At 44.6% G+C, this 17,823-nt stretch overlaps 1 protein-coding gene across 3 annotated transcripts in view; it reads left to right on the plus strand.

The window, feature by feature from the left end:
- LOC120048266 (nuclear factor of activated T-cells, cytoplasmic 3-like) overlaps positions 1 to 17,823 on the plus strand; it is a 98,450-nt gene that overhangs the window by 5,519 nt on the left and 75,108 nt on the right. For all 3 annotated transcript variants that reach the window (XM_038994129.1, XM_038994113.1, XM_038994122.1), the window contains exon 2: positions 15,663 to 16,839. In XM_038994129.1, the coding sequence (XP_038850057.1) occupies positions 15,663 to 16,839 (1,177 nt within the window). The remainder of the gene's footprint in view (positions 1 to 15,662; positions 16,840 to 17,823) is intronic.

Consider the following 17,823-nt stretch of genomic DNA (forward strand, 5'->3'; position numbering starts at 1 on the left):
TGAACAGTAAGAGAGTGGTAGAGGTGTCAGTGAGGGGGAAAGTGTCTCTCTGAGTTGTAGAGGAGTAGAGCCTAGTATATACAGTAAAGGTGTCTGGCACAGTGCCCAGACATGCCATGTGGGCTTTAGATGGCAGTGCAATGACAGAGGAGGAGTGGGCAGCTCCTCCCCAGCTCCTCCCCCCCTGTTAAGGGGAACAGGGAAAGGTTCTGTCTCGCTCTCTTTCTCTTACCCTTTTTTGTCTTCTTTCTTTCTCTTTCTTCTGGTCCTTTTTCTCTCACATCCGGTGGCCTGTCTGGCAGCTCTGGGTCTGTCATCATCGTACCACCTCAGAGCTGTGCAAGCCTCAACAAGGACCATGCATGCTTCCTCTCTTTTTTCTTTTCTCTTCTTCTCCTCCCTCCCTCCCTCCCTCCCTCCCTCCCTCCCTCCCTCCCTCCCTCCCTCCTCACCCACGAAGGATATGGGAGACCACCAGTTGTTTCCATCTAAGAGAGAGCCTAAACCAGACTAATGAAATCTCCAGATGCTGGCAATCTTGGCGTAAACTAACTGTAATCAGGTTTGATTTGGCTTTGGCGTAAAATAGTATATCGGTTGACATGTTGGTATGTTGTAGAGTGGAATTTGTACAGAGTTTGATGTTGTAATGTAGTAGTACTGCGTCATAGCTGAAACCCAGTGAAGAAATCAACTAAGTGACAGTCTGTCAATTTTTTGGAGGAGATCTGTTGCTCTTGACTTGTAGTTTGTTCTTGTGCTTGCCCCAGCTTCATCTGTCTGGACTTGACTCCTGGCTCTGTCTGTCTCAGTCGTGGGAAAGACTGAAATTACATCGCTCTCATGGTGGACTATTTTGGGCTCTCAGAGAGAGTGATAGAGGGCAGCAGGCGGCAGGTTTCAGACAGCTCTGTTAGATCAGGAGTCCCCCAGCAGCAGGCAGGTCTGAAGCTGTCCAGTCCACAGAGCAACATCGCTTCACCGTTACCGTTTAACGGGAGCTAGGAGCAGAATAATGTTGTGTGCCACGTCAACAGGTGAGTGACTGTATGTCCGACTCCCAGACTCTGGCCAGCTGTGTGTGTTGTGGGGGTGTAACCGGCACAGATGAGGGACTGGGTCTGTGTTGCAGGACCCTTATCAAGTGTGTCTGGCAGACTAACAATGTATCAAGTTATAAATTACAAAGCATTATTTCTCTAATTTGTGGAGTTTTCCTTTGTGAAAAATGAGTCACATTCAGGCCTATAACCAAGATTAAACTGAGTGGTGAAGACTTAAAGCTGCAATCTGTAACTTTTTGGGCGACCCGACCCAATTCGCATAGAAATATGTGTTTTTGAGCTGTAGTTCTCATTGACAGCAAGTCTAAGAAGCGGTAGATCTGTTCTATGTGCACTATTTTTATGCTTCTCCTTCTTAAGTTTATTTTTTGTGTATTTCACTTTCAGTTTTGTACACCAACTTCAAACAGCTGAAAATATTATATTTTTGGTTATGGAAAATATATTTCACAGAGATTTAGATGGTACAATGATTCTCTACACTATACTTGCTTGTTTTGTCTCATAAACTGAAATTAGGTGAACTATTAGAACTTTAGCAACCAGGAAATGGCAGAGCAATTTCTGCATAGTGCACCTTTAAACATACTATGACCACTAACACTACAGTCTCAGCTGTTGTGTATTGTACTCTATGCAGGACTCCACATGTTTAAAGTACATTAGGTATTTGGGGCATACTGTAGCCTGTCTCTGTTCAGTGGAGCACACAGCTTAGAGTGAGAGGGCTTAACAGTTTGGTTGCCAGCAGTGAACCCTGGTTGGATTCGTTAACACTGAGGATATGTGGGCTAGTTGGCCAGGTGGGTGCCCCAACCCCCTAACCCTCCAGAGTGGACAGTGTGGAGCTGAGCTGAGGGGATCTGGCCGGGAGGAGCCCTGGTCTGGAGTGATGAGAGAGACGTTTGTTTCCCAGGGCGAGGCACGAGCAGCTTTGTGTGGCATCTGTCTACTTAAAATTTTAACATGCGGGGGAAGAAGAGAAAGTTATTGAACTCTTGCATTTACTTTTCCCCCTCCCTGTTCCTCTTTGAAGAGGCGGGGCATAGCTGTATTGCACTGGTCTCAGTAAGAGCTGCTGCTGCTGAATCCCAGTTTATTCTAGGCTGTGCCTGTAAGCCCTGTTTTAGTCAGTGGCGACTCTGCCCCATCTGTTTTGAGCCCCACCTTTCTAGCAAAAAAACCCTACTTTTTGGGGAGGATGCCTGTTTTGTATGTTATTGTGACATTAATATGTGTCACATCAGTTTACAAACAATGTAAAACAATATATAAAAATAAATTGAGTTAATAAAGCCGCATTCAAACTTGGTCTCGTTTTTGCTTTCTTGAGTAAGGCAGCTCCAAAATACAGGTGTTTCAGCCTAGCTCAGTGCTTTCTTTGGTGGTGGGGCAGCCAGCGGAACATATACGGAGCGTAGGGGTTGGTAATGTTCTCTAGTTGCGCCGTGATTGGCTCAGTGTTCTGTCACTCATGGGGACACTACATCACCGCCAAATCTAAGGGTAGAGCTTGAAAATTCAAGCCCTTTGGGTGCTGCCATAGAGTTATATTAGAGTGCCTATCCAAGAAGGCTCAAGGTCATTTGCCACAGATAAAATGATGTCAAGTCACGTTATATCTACAACAGCTTTGATTGGACTGTCAACATCATACTTTGAAAATCTTAGCTAGCAAGCTGGCAGACATCATCATGAATCAAGTCAACAATCTACTGGCAAATCCTTTTTAATCCTTGTCATATGAAGATAAATAATGAAGAGAAATTATAGTTCAAATGTATCTGTGCTCATCGGCCATTGGACATAAACATTACACGGCAAGTTGGAAATCGCAAATTCAACAATGAGTGTTTTGGAAGGAATTAGTGCCTAACTACAAGCATTGCAAAGCAACCACTAGCCTGCTCTTCAGTGGAGTGGGTGTGTGGTCTGGGTTTAAGGGTCTCTTTTTCCAAGATTAAAAGGATAAATATTCAACCATTGGCTATGGTGTCAATCCAGCATGACTTCTGTCGCGCTCAAAACAACTGGGAACTCAGAACTGGGAAATCTGTTTTCAGTGAGTTCAAGACAACTAGGAACTCTGGGAAAAAAACGAGGTCCAACTGGGAAAATAGGTTTTGAACCGTCATCCAACTCGGAATTGAATGTCCCGAACTCGGGCCTCTTTCTAGAGCTCTGACCTGAAGATCACTGACGTCATCATGATTTGACCTTGTTTTTTTCAGAGTTCCCATAAATCCAGAGAATGCCAGACTTTGATGACAAAGTTTGATGACAATTTTCCCACGAAGGACCGCCGAAGTTAACAAAATATTTTTTATGAAAGTTTTGTTTTTCACAAAATGTGGGAAAGTTTGGGCTTGTGAACAATTTATGACCTTTCAACTTATTTCAATATGGTTTGATGTCGGTAGCCTGTTGGTGAGTAACACTTTGTGATTGGTTGGGGAAAACCATGCTATTTAGGCCTACATTTCAGTGGAGGTAATTTGCGTAACATGATGATGCAAGCCTGCTACAACTGTCTGTGTAGTGTCTAGTGGAGAGGGGGCCTTTGGTAATTAAATTAAAATAGCCTTGACGAAGCTAATGTGAAATATAAATGTCAGTTTGTCTATCTACCCTCTGGTATTTAACATGGCCTTGTGAGTGTGCAGAGAAAGATCTCGGTGAGTGTGCAAGGGTTCCCTTCCACTTCACAAGCCCCCAGACAGAGGCAGCACGGCCATATCTCCACCCAGGGACACTGCACTTCCTTCTTACGGTCCCGAAGGTCCACCTCTTCCTTCTCCACTCCATGGTTGCACAATTTACTCTAAGAGCCAGCAGCTTACTGCTGCTGTTACAGTTGTGTAATTAACCTGAGAGGAGGGACATTATCACTAGGGACTGTGACTGGGGAGGAGAGGGGAGTGGAGGAGAAGGATGTTACATACATTATTATGATGATATTACAAATTATATTCCTATTATACTGTATGATAAATAATACATATTATGATATGAGTCTGTTAAATATTGTCTCAGCCCAGAGACCCTAAGGGATGCTGAGTTAGTGAAGGACTCCAAATGCAGTAGGCCTTCGTCTTCATCTACTCAGGTCCACCTTCAAGTTGTTTTCCAACTGACTGTGCGTTGAGTTTTATTTATAGGAGACAAACAAATATTGTAGTTGAAATTCAGTGTGATTACTTAGCACTAAGAGGTGTGTGCACTAGAGGTCGACCGATTATGATTTTTCAACGCCGATACCGATACCGATTATTGGAGGACCCAAAAAAGCCGATACCGATTAATCGGCCGATTTTTAAAAATATATTTAATTGTAATAATGACAATTACAACAATACTGAATGAACACTTATTTTAACTTAATATAATACATCAATAAAATCAATTTAGCCTCAAATAAATAATGAAACATGCTCAATTTGGTTTAAATAATGCAAAAACAAAGTGTTGGAGAAGAAAGTAAAAGTGCAATATGTGCCATGTAAGAAAGCTAACATGAGAACATATGAAAGCTGGTGGTTTCTTTTAACATGAGTCTTCAATATTCCCAGGTAAGAAGTTTTAGGTTGTAGTTATTATAGGAATTATAGGACTATTTCTCTCTATACCATTTGTATTTCATTAACCTTTGACTATTGGATGTTCTTATAGGCACTTTAGTATTGCCAGTGTAACAGTATAGCTTCCATCCCTCTCCTTGCTCCTACCTGGGCTCGAACCAGGAACACAACGACAACAGCCACCCTCGAAGCAGCGTTACCCATGCAGAGCAAGGGGAATAACTACTCCAAGTCTCAGAGCGAGTGACGTTTGAAACGCTATTAGCGCGCACCCCGCTAACTAGCTAGCCATTTCACATCGGTTACACCAGCCTAATCTCGGGAGTTGATAGGCTTGAAGCACAGCGAAGAGCTTCTGGCAAAACGCAGGAAAGTGCTGTTTGAATGAATGCTTACGAGCCTGCTGCTGCCTACCACCGCTCAGTCAGACTGCTCTATCAAATCATAGACTTAGTTATAACATAATAACACACAGAAATACGAGCATTAGGTCATTAATATGGTTGAATCCGGAAACTATCATCTCGAAAACAAGACGTTTATTCTTTCAGTGAAATACGGAACCGTTCCGTATTTTATCTAATGGGTGGCATCCATAAGTCTAAATATTCCTGTTGCACAACCTTCAATGTTATGTAATAATTACGTAAAATTCTGGCAAATTAGGCGGCCCAAACTGTTGCATATACACTGACTCTGCGTGCAATGAACGCAAGAGAAGTGACACAATTTCACCTGGTTAATATTGCCTGCTAACCTGGATTTCTTTTAGCTAAATATGCAGGTTTAAAAATATATACTTCTGTGTATTGATTTTAAGAAAGGCATTGATGTTTATGGTTAGGTACACATTGGAGCAACGATACGCACCGCATCAATTATATGCAACACATGACACGCTAGATAAACTAGTAATATCATCAACCATGTGTAGTTAACTAGTGATTATGATTGATTGACCCCGATTGTTTTTTATAAGATTAGTTTAATGCTAGCTAGCAACTTACCTTGGCTTCTACTGCATTCGCGTAACAGGCAGGCTCCTCGTGGATTGCAATGTAATCAGGTCCGTTAGAGCGTTGGACTAGTTAACTGTAAGGTTGCAAGATTGAATCCCCCAAGCTGACAAGGTAAAAATCTGTCATTCTGCCCCTGAACGAGGCAGTTAACCCACTGTTCCTAGGCCGTCATTGAAAATAAGAATGTGTTCTTAACTGACTTGCCCAGTTAAATAAAGATTAAATAAAGGTGTAAAAAAAAACTTGAAATCGGCCCTAATTAATTGGCCATTCCGATTAATCGGTCGACCTCTAGTGTGCACACATTCTGGGGCCACCCCATCCTTTTACACTGTATTTTGGCAGTTAGATCATATACCTATTTAGTTCAGTCTCTGCTCTTTACCAGACTCACAGTTTGCAAATGTCAACGCAGATTTCTGTATTTCTCTGCTCTGTCTCCCTTGCTTTCACTCCTCCCTCTCCCTAGCTCTCCCCCCGTCTTTCCCCCCTCCCTCTCTTTCTCTGGATCAGGCGTATGCACAGTCAGCGCGGACAAGCATATTGTTTAAATGTCACCCTGGCTAGGTTGTGCTGTGAGCAGAGCAGTAGCCACTGATGTTATCTATCTGCCCTGGGTTATTGCAGGCTGCTGGGCTGTGTTATTGTCACTACTGCGTTCGCGGCTCAAAGGACAATCATCTAATGTACTGTAGCTAGGGGTCACCGCTCATATTGCCTGACCACTGTTAACCAATTGATGCAGCCTGGGTTGACTGTATGAAGCCTATTGGTACATAGGCAACTGAATAAATATATGTGATGTGAAAAAAATAAGTACCTAGGCCTATATAAAAATGTAACATAAAATTTCTGCAAAATGGAATTCCCTGTCTTATGCGACTAATATTAACTGATTAAATAAATAAACTAAAATGAGTTTAAATGCTATAGTAGGCTATATGAATAGCCTTTGTCTGTGAACCTATTGCACTGGGGGCTTTTTAATTCAGGTGGCCACTAGGCCACTCTCAATGTTTATCCTATAATGTTATCATTAAGCATGAGATGCTTAATTAGGGAGCTTTATTTATCTAACAAACGTGTGTTAGCGTTGGCTAAGCCAGCCGTCAGGTTCATTGGGCCTCGACGGGGCCGGATATACTATTTCAGACCGACAGTGTGGTCAAAAGTATGGATTATATCCTTCATGCTCCGCGTAGGTCTAGTAATAATAACATCAAAGTCCCGCCAGTGCTAAGCTACTATTCAGTCAAATCATCTATCAAATAAATGGTAGATTAGGCCTACCTAGAGCTGTACTGCACAAGTTATGATCATCACTAAATGGAGCGGCAGGTAGCCTAGCGGTTAGAGCTTTAGGCCAGTAGCCAAAAGGTCGCTGGTTTGAGTAAAATCTGTCGCTCTGTCGATGTGCTCTCAAGCTGTACTAATATGGCTGACCCTGTAAAACAACACATTTCACTGCACCTATCCGTTGTATGTGACAATAAAACATCTTTAAAACTAAATATTTAGCTATTTTCTATTTCTATATAACTCCTTTGCTCTTTTTGTCTCTGTCTCTCTCCCCTTCTCTCTTTCCCTCCCCCTCTCTCACACACGTAGCCGACCTACAGAGTTCAACGGGAGGTTTGAGGCATCCCCACTCCTACCCCTCTCTAGTCAGCATTGAGGGCCACAGGTGTAGGCCAGGCCAGCCCTACTAACACTAATATACAGTACAGTATGCGTGCCGTGTGCGTCACAGCCTCTGTTTTAAAAATGGGGGCAGGTGGCCAGCCAGTCAGTCAGCCAGACAGGCAGGCAGCTCAGTTGTTGGATAGGCAGAACAGAAAGGAAGTAATTAAATGTGTTGTTCAGGGAGTCACTATTGTCTGATAATGATGATGCATCAAATCCAAGGCATTATTTGACCAAAATCCAAACCATTGAATAATGGTTATAATTGTGTAACGATGTGTAATTGAGCTATTACAGACGGTAATTGTTATACAATTGTATCATTAAAAAGCTGCTGCAAAATGTTGAGGGTAGATAGATGGCCTTTTACTACAGTAAGTAACAGAAATGATGAGCTAGAAATGGACTGTTCTTTATGTTATTTCAGAGGTGGTTGGATGGCTAATAGTACTCAATGCAAGTCCTGCTTCAGTCAATGAGTCCCCCACTGTTCCAGCCCCTGGCTCTGTGTTAGTCAGCAGCCCTTGAGGAGAGTAGAAAGGAGAGCCAGGCCCTGCACAAAGCCCAGTGTGCAGGGGGTCTAAACAGAGACGTGTGTCTAATCAACCTGCCTGGATACACAAAGGGAATCCAGGGTTAGGTTACTACTGTTACCTCCAGGCCTCACACACACTGACTGAGCCCTGTGTGGCGCAGGTGGCTCTGGAGGACAGGTAGAGTGCACGCACACTGACTGAGCCCTGTGTGGCGCAGGTGGCTCTGGAGGACAGGTAGAGTGCACGCACACTGACTGAGCCCTGTGTGGCGCAGGTGGCTCTGGAGGACAGGTAGAGTGCACGCACACTGACTGAGCCCTGTGTGGCGCAGGTGGCTCTGGAGGACAGGTAGAGTGCACGCACACTGACTGAGCCCTGTGTGGCGCAGGTGGTTCTGGAGGACAGGTAGAGTGCACGCACACTACCATTCAAAAGTTTAGGGTCACTTAGAAATGTCCTTGATTTTGAAAGAAAAGCATTTTTTTTTGTCCATTTTTAAAATAACATCAAATTGATCAGAAATACAGTTTAGACATTGTTAATGTTGTAAATGACTAGCTGGAAACTGATTTTATGGAATATCTACATAGGCGTACAGAGGCCCATTATCAGCAACCATCACTCCTGTGTTCCAATGGCACGTTGTTAGCTAATCGAAGTTTATCATGAAAAATCAGCCGTTTCCAGCTAGAATAGTCATTTACAACATTAACAATGTCTACACTGCATTTCTGATCAATTTGATGTTATTTTAATGGACAAAAATGTTGCTTTTCTTTCAAAAACAAGGACATTTCTAAGTGACCCCAAACTTTTGAATGGTAGTGTATGTACGCACTAGCGCATGCATGAGTGCACGCACACACAGCACCGGTGTAGCAGCACAGGGTAAATGAAAGAACAGATCATGGTGATGAATTTGTCACCAGAGAAAGAGAGCGAGAGAGAGGTAGAGCGAGGCAACAAGAGAGTGGTAGATCCCCTTACTATAACCGGAGGCTGTTTCTTAGGACAAGATGTGTGTCAGTAATAATGACCGGATGACCCTGACCCACTCCAGGGCAGGGTAGACCATGAGGAGAGCCTGTACCGGTACGAAGGAGAGGAGAAGAGGCGTGGGCGGCCAGACCAGTGAGAATCCCCAGGGCTCCAGAGAGAAGGTGATGTCTGAGGCAGGTCGAGACCACCTCGGAGGCCTCAGCTGGGGCTGCCCGTCAGTTTGCCTGGGGATGGTGGAGAATGCAACATGGATGACCCTGGGGTGTGTCACGCAGAAGCCTATCCTACATCACCTATAGCAAAACTTCTCTTTAACTCCACTGCCAGGCGATTTCCAGCTATTATTAGCTTAGGAACAGCAAAGCCTCTTAGGGCTCTTTATTTAACCAGATCGGCAGTCTGATGTTGGGGCACTTTAGTTGTGTATGACGCAATCCTCTTGCAGCCTGTCAGGAGTGGAGAAGAGAGGAGAGGAGCAGGGGCCTCAGGCCAGGCCAGACCAGGAGTAGAGTAAAGCAGCTGTGCTTTCTATTCATTGTCTGGTTAGATTATGAGATGTTCAGATGAGATAAAGGAGAGTTTTCAACTCATCTGACCTCATCTCTTACCAGGAACTTGTCCATTTCCAGAGGACTGACTTATATCTCGTATGAGGCTCCGTCAATGTCATAAATCAAAGATGCATTCATTTAACCTTTGAGCATGTGGGTTTGTGTGTGTGTGTGCGCGCACGTGCGTGCATATGTGCGTGGGCCGGAGTGTGTGTGTGAGGGAATTTTAATTATAGTTTGTTGATATAATGGTTCTAAAACAGGGACAGGAGGGTTGTGGTCATGTTGACCAGCTTTCTTAGACCTGTCTGATCCACATGCATCCCCGACTACCCTCTCCCCCCTCTCCTCCTCCTTCCCCCTCTCCTCTTCTCCTCCTTCCCCCTCTCCTCCTCCTTCCCCCTTTCCTCTTCTCCTCCTTCCCCCTCTCCTCCTCCTTCCCCCTCTCCTCTTCTCCTCCTTCCCCCTCTCCTCCTCCGTCCCCCTCTTCTCCTCCTGAGAGCAGGTGGTTGGGGTCTGACAGCCCCAGGGGAGCCCCCTCGCCAGGTATTCAGTGGCGGTCCAGTGGGCTAATCTGGTCTCAGAGAGGGGTGTGAGGCAGGGCACCCGGTCCACTCCTCCCTCCCCCATGTCTACCCCTTGCCTCCCCTCAGAAGCCCCCCCCCCCCTTTCTTCTCTCCCTCCCCCTTCTGTCTTTTTCTCTCAACCCTCCCCCTCTCTGTCTGTAAACCTCTTTCCCCTTCCCTCCTCCCCCCAGAAGACCATCCAGTGAGATGAAACCGTGGCAATAACAGGAGGGTTTCAGATCAGTCATCTGAGGAGGCTGGCGGAGCTTGTGGAGCAAGAGGGTTTCCACGTCATAAAACATACATCTAATGAGCTCTTAGACTGGTCATGCAGAGCATTTAGACACACTTTCACTCACATACAGACTGTAGCCTATATGCTGTATACAGTACAGTTTAGACTTCACAGGCCTTTCCAATGCAATGTGGAAGTAGGACAATGATGAGACTTTTGACAGTAGCTTTGTTTCATCAGATTGGCGACCGATTTTCATGCGAACATTCAAAAATCCAAAATTTTCCCGCGATGTTTCCATCAAATTTACTTGTTGTGGGTAAAAGGCTGTGAGTGATAATGTAGTTAGTGCAAATAAAAATTACTTTTAAGATTAAATTCTCATGTACCGAATGGGTTTCCATCACATTTTCAACTCTACTGATGGTTTTGTCACAAAAAATATAGCTTTTTATAGCGAATGTGCCCCAGTGTTTCCGTTAGGAAAATGTGGTGCTGGACATTTGACCGGCATTTGAGAAATATACCAGACTGCATATGCAAATAGCGGGTAACCTGATTAGGGCGTCCACCCACGGTGCTCAGAATGACAGAAATCACATTTAGAATATGGTCATTCAAATTAACAGAACATGCAAGTCGATGATGCAATGATGTGGTCCTTCTTAACGAATTCTGATGTGCACTTTGAACATGTTAGAATAACTGTCAACATTTACTTTTCCTCAGCCAACAAGACGAGTAACAAACAGCAAAATCACTAGCCAATGTCAATCTTCTATAGTAGAAAAGTTTAGGTTACCTATTCTATTGGTCAGCTTGTGGAGAAAGAAATAGCCTGTTCCAAACCGACTCTGGGACAGTTGTGGGACGATAGATCCCACATTCATACAACCAGTATGCTACATAAATACAACAACATTCAAATGCAATGAGTCTGATGCAACAGATCAGAACATTTATCTTAAAATGTTAATAAACTATTATTTCTTCACATTATAAGTGCAGCCATGCGCACAAGGCAGTAGGCTACACGTGAATGTTCATTTCATAATGCAATCAGCAGGAAAACACCACTGTCAAAAGGGCACTTCACATGTGAACAGTTTCATGTGACAGAGATGAACATATCTGTTAGAAATGTAGATAGAGTGGGAAGAGCCCTATCTGTCGGTTATTGTGGTACATTATTTTGTAGACAGTTCTTGATAGAATAAAACAAAGAGCCCTTCATAAGAACCAGAAGATCTTTAATGTCCCACTGCTGGGCAAATTGGATTGAGATCAGATGGCTTCACTGCTTCCTTTGTTAATTAACTCATGTGTTATGTCTGACTCTGTTCTAGCTGTATCTCTGTCAGTGGTCACAGACAAGACAGGGAGATGACCATTTCTGTCTGTCTCTCTGTCTCTCTGTCTTGTCTCTCATCATTGAGTGAGTGATGTTAATGAACTGAGCTGGCAGCCTGCAGTGTGGTAGGGTTGAGTATTAATTGATGGCTGGCCATGCCACCTCAATAATTTAGAACAGCATTTAAATGAGGGGGAGATGTACATTTACAACACAACAGGTGGCTCACACATACATACACACATACATACACACACACACACACACACATACATACACACACACACACACACACACACACACATACACACACACACACACACACACATATATACACACACACACATATACACACACACACACACACACACACGTACAACACAGTCAGCAGATAGTTTTTTCTCTCTTTCCAGCAGGCTCTTGGAAACAGAGAATATTCAATAGATCTTTAATAACTGAGGTGTATTTGTGGACCCGCTCTTGTTAATTAATATGCAATTGAAAATGCCTGCCTTAAAAGTAACCCCTTCTTAATATGTATGCATTTGGCAATGAATATTGGCTTCTTTGCACTTTAAATATCCAGGCAGATGTATTTTGAGTGCTTACTTCTGACTCGTGTAAACTGAATCGTTTTCCACTTTCAATTTTTACCTCCCAATGGATTTCTTTAATGCAATGTGATTCACAAAGTATTAGCCATTACAGGTTTGTCTAAATCAATTTCTACTGTTGAGAATATATTGAATTGGCTACATTTATTGAATTGCGTGGGAAACTACCAGGACTGTCCAATCCTGTGCCTTTTGAAGGGTGTTGTCACGATACCAGTATTTAGATTTTGATACCAAAACCAGTTTACTATCACAATACTTGATACCATCACAATACCAAAACCAGTTTACTATCACAATACTTGATACCATCTCAATACCAAAACGACACCAAGGGGGAAAAAGAAGGCGTATTAGCCAAAGTCACAGAATGGCACTTGATGTCATTACATTTCTGAATGAATGCATTAATGAGTCAGTTATACAATCAAATTATCAGTTATACAATCAATTTGTCAGTTATACAATCAATTTGGCTTTGGTAAAAAAAATAACTAACTACATGACAACATAATGGTAATAATTTATTTGAATGGAAAATCTCTAGTCTATTGATAAACTGGGTAATCAAGATTTATCCTAGGCCTATTTACAATACAGGTGAAATCATATTCATTAGGATGTGTGCATGCCTTTAGTTATTGAGCTTGTTTTGACTGATTTCATGGGACTGCAGATATCAAAACAATATGTTTCCCTTCCATTTGGGACTTATTTTATTGTACTGATCAACAAAATGTGCATAGAAGAAGCAATCTCTTCTTTGATAAAAGTCTGTGCTGTCTCTTTAAGACCCATGATGTCATTCACACACACACACACACACACACAGAGACAGACAGACAGACAGACAGACAGACAGACAGACAGACAGACAGACAGACAGACAGACAGACAGACAGACAGACAGACAGACAGACAGACAGACAGACAGAGACATGCATGCATGCTCGAGCAAAAATTATCTTGCCTGGGAGAAACTGAGGCGGGGAGATTAAGTGTTTTGGTGACAATAAGCTTTGAAATCTGCAATATTTTGCGTTATGGTTTGTATACTGCATGTAATCACAAACAAGGTACTAGGGTAGTGAATTGATGTTAGCTTCAGCTGTAAGCTAGCAAGGAAAGTTTGCCTACAAAGCTGGAAGTTACCGGTAACGTTATCTTTTTGCATTGTAAAGTGTTGTATTTTATGTAGCACTTGGACATTGTTTAGCGAACAGTAATCAACATTTCTACATGCCGTTTAAGCGTGTTAACTTCTGTGCAGCGCAAGTAGTGATGCAGCCCAGACTCCCAGTGAGTTCCTCAGCACAGGCTAGTCTAGAGCTAGTCTAGAGGCAGCGTACTCTTGTGCTATAAGGGGACTGCCCTGATAGACTTGATCCTCTCTCAATCAGTAGACGCCGTGAGAAACATTTGACAGAAGTACCAAAAGTCATATTAATTCTCGTACCAAATCGTTTTTCAGCTTCTAGTATCGGAAAAGTACAAACGTTTCAGTATACCGTGCCACACTACTTTTGAATGATACATTTTTTTTAAACTTGACTGAAAGTAAAGGAACAACACAAAGTAAATGTGTGTGTTTTTCCAGATGCTATGGAGAGCTAGGCCTACAGTGTATGACTATCCAACCCGATAGCAGTGCTTTAGTTAGTGTATCCTCCCACATACTGTACGCCATGCCTTTGTTAGTGTGTTGTCTTGTCCTTCCTCTGAGGGCTCGGGGGGGAGGGTCGAGGCGGCACAGTGCAGCAGGCTGTTGACCCGCTCTGTTGTCCTCCACACACACACACACACACACACACACACTAACACACACACACACCACATACACTCCGTCTATCCCTCCGTCAGTCAGATGCTGTCTTCCTCTGTCGTCACAGGATACAGCAGTCTTGTGACACTGACAGGCAGGCAGGGCCAGTGTGGAGCAGCTATGAATTGAGTGAGTGAGTGAGTGAGTGAGTGAGTGAGTGAGTGAGTGAGTGAGTGAGTGAGTGAGTGAGTGAGTGAGTGAGTGAGTGAGTAGGATGGGGGAGTGGGAGAGAGAGAATTGAGTAGGCTGCTCCTCCTAAAATGTCCCTTTTTATACTCTGATGCTGATATATCCATTCATCTTTAGCTTTAGAAGACTGTGGTTTCCTAAATGTGTTGACGCACAGGATTTGTGTCTCTTCTCATGATCCTTTCAAAGTGTTTTGTTTTGAAGAACAAGCTTTTTTGCAGAAAGTGTTTTGTAATCGGACAGCAATTTCAAACCCCCATTGCCTATGACATGAACTGGGGGTGTAAATATCATGATTATGTGCACCTTTGGTTAGGTTATTTGTACTTTACAGGAGAGCACAGCACAACTATGTTAAGTGATTTACACTACTGCTGCAACAGTAGTTAAAAGTGAACTGTATTTTCACAAAGTTACATAGGTTCAATATTGCAAATTCTCTTCATCTTTGTACGAAGTCCTAAAATTGAACAGAACTATCGAATAGAACGCGACATGGTGTATTTCTCGGGATCAGTCCAGGGGCGTGTAGTGACGCTGTCCTGTGTTTGTGTCCCAGTTAGGTCCAGCCAGTTTATCAATAACTACAAATAGAGTGGTGTTGGTGTACAATAGGTTGTTGTCTGTGAGCCACCTATCCTTTGTGTGTTTGTCTTTGTGCCTGTGTGTGTGTGTTTGTATTTGTGCCTGTGTGTGCGTGCCTGTCTTTGTGCCTGTGTGTGTGTGCCTGTCTTTGTGCCTGTGTGTGGCCAGACCATCACTGAGGCAGGGCCGATGTGTATTATTAGAGTGCTGGTGCTGCCGTGATGACAGGAGAGAGCATGCACCGTTGTGTGAATTTGTTTCCTGAGGAGCGATGCTCATCGGTTATCCCTCTTGGAAACATGCCCGTTTTCTTTCTGCCCGTCTAAACACACACACACACACACACACACACACACACACACACACACACACACACACACACACACACACACACACACACACACACACACACCTCTATCGTCCCCCCGCCCCTCTGGAATGTAGGACTATGTCTGGAATGGAGGTTGCCTATCAGTAGACCATAATGTACCTACTGTTGTAGTTGAGGACTATCCTTGTTTGCAGCGAAGCAAAGTAACTCCTCCTATGTGTGTGTCAAGCCAATTCCTGTTCAAGGCTAACATAATGAAAACCACAGCAATAAAGCACCAATAAAGGTGTTAGTCAGGGAGATAGTGGAGCTGTTTGCCTGGGTCTTTCCTTATCACTCCCCTGGCGGTGCAGTGGCTCAGATCTCACAGGAATAGGGGTAAAAGTAATGTTCTGTTGAAATAAATTCAGTTCAAAGGCATTGCCAGATTACAAGTATTAGCATCCTTCTCATATAATACAAATAGGTATTGTATGGCCCATAGAGCGGTTATTGTGATGGTGACTTATGGTCCTTTTTCTCCATCATTCCCTCTTCAGATCTGGAGCCTGACGACAATACGTCGTTCTACATCCTCAATGTGGGCCAGCAGTCCGTGGTCAACAACCAGTCTATGGGCCAGTCACGCAATGGCAGCATGCAGTCTCACTCCCACTCCCAAGTCATCAGCTCCTCCCCCCATCAGCGCCTGCAGTCCCACAAGGTGTACGACCCCAACTATGAGGTCCAGGACAATGTCAATAAAAACAAATCCAGCCCTGCAGGTGGGGGTGGGGGGCCTCCCAAAGCCTTTGAGTGTCCTAGCATCCAGATCACGTCTATCTCCCCCAGCTGTCAGCAGGAGATGGACGCTAACGAGGACAATCTTAGAGGTAATGATGGGGACTACCACCATGGGGACCGCCCCCTGTCCAGGGACCACCTGTACCTGCCCTTAGACCACTCATACCGGGACTCAACTCTCAGCCCGTCCCCCTGCAGCTCCCTGTCCTCCAGGAGCTGGTTCTCAGACGCCTCGTCCTGCGAGTCCTTCTCCCACGTGTACGATGATGTGGACTCTGAGCTGAACGAAGCGGCCGCAAGGTTTACCCTGGGGTCTCCCCGCACCTCCCCTGGCTGCTCCCCTCACCCTGGGGTCCTGGAGGAGGGTCTGTGGGCTGGGCATCAGCACCACCACCCTGTCTTTCACCACTCCCACTCCTCCCACTCCCTGTCCCCCCGAGTCTCCCCCTGCCACTCCCCACGCACCTCCGTCACCGACGAGAACTGGCTGAGCCCCCGGCCTCCGTCCCGCCCCTCCTCACGCCCCACCTCACCCTGCGGGAAGAGACGCCACTCCAGCGCAGACATCTGCTACCCGGTGGGCTCCGTGTCCCCACACCACTCCCCGATCCCCACCCCCGAGCCGTCCCCAAGGGGCAGCGTGACAGAGGACACCTGGATAGGAAGCGCCTCCATGGGCATGTTCCAGTGCTGCCCTTCCGAGGCAGACATCCCCTCCAAGACTAGGAAGACTTCCCAGGACCGGACATGCTCCATGGGGGGGAAGGGGGACCTAGGCCTGGACGACTCTGGGAACGGTTCCCCCCTCATGGACTCTCCCTCGGAAGACACCCTGCACTCCCTGAAGAAGGACGGGCCAGGGGAACAGTTTCTCTCAGTGCCCTCACATTTCACATGGAACAAACCCAAACCAGGACACACACCCATCTTCAGGTATGTCACTTCCTGTACCTGCCCTCTCAATCACAGATAGAGTTGAAAAGTTCCACAAACTTTCCCAGAAATGTTGGTTGGAGGATTCCCAGAATCAGGAGGGAATAAGCAGGGAGGGAATCCTCCAACCAGGATATCTGAATAACCAAGGGAGATATTTTGCAACACTAATCACAACTCATCTTTAGCTCTAGTCAGCATTTAGAAAGAATACACACTCATCAGAGTCATTAGTGTTACTAGGTCAAGGTAGAGTACATGAAAGGTACAGATAGGAACCTTTATGGGACCTTTATAGGATTAGTGATAAATGAACAAAATGTTCAGTAGCCTGTTTGATCCCGATAAGAGCATTAAGACACTGTTCGTTCCAGTATTTTATGAAGGAAGTGGTTATGCAATGTCTTGGACAGTTGGGCAAGCATTCCTCAAATTTGAGCTTGCAGTCGGATATCCAGAGCTCCGGAGTTACAATTATGTAGCCTAGTTGAATTGGAACAGGGGAACTACCCTGCACTTAGTCTGCACCTATCAGGGGTGCACTAGTATAATATTCTGTAGGTTATACCGGTATAACTGTGTCTGTAGGTTTGACTCCAATGCTTTCAAATTGTAGGTTCTGGGAAAGCTTCACAAGTCACTTCTTTAGACCCACATGGGCTGAAACATTTAATGAGCCACAGAGACATAATGGCGCTGTCTGAAGTAGCACAACAGTGTAACATAAGGTTATTGGTGCCTGGGGGGAAGCACATGCGCACGTCTCTCACACACACACACACACATACTTTTTATCTGGAAATCGGCGTAACCAGAAGCTCTTGATCGTCGTGACGCACTGACTTCTATCAGAAAGAGCGGGTTAAAGTTTCCCTTCTCTGCTCTCCCAATGTGTGCAGCAGATGAAGTCTCAGCCTTGTTTGTGTGCTCTGGTCCCTAGCGCTATTAATAAAATGATTAGTCCTTTAGGACTAGAGTAGGCTT

This window comes from Salvelinus namaycush, chromosome 1 (assembly GCF_016432855.1).
Source record: "Salvelinus namaycush isolate Seneca chromosome 1, SaNama_1.0, whole genome shotgun sequence".
In the NCBI taxonomy this organism is placed as follows: Eukaryota; Metazoa; Chordata; class Actinopteri; order Salmoniformes; family Salmonidae; genus Salvelinus; species Salvelinus namaycush.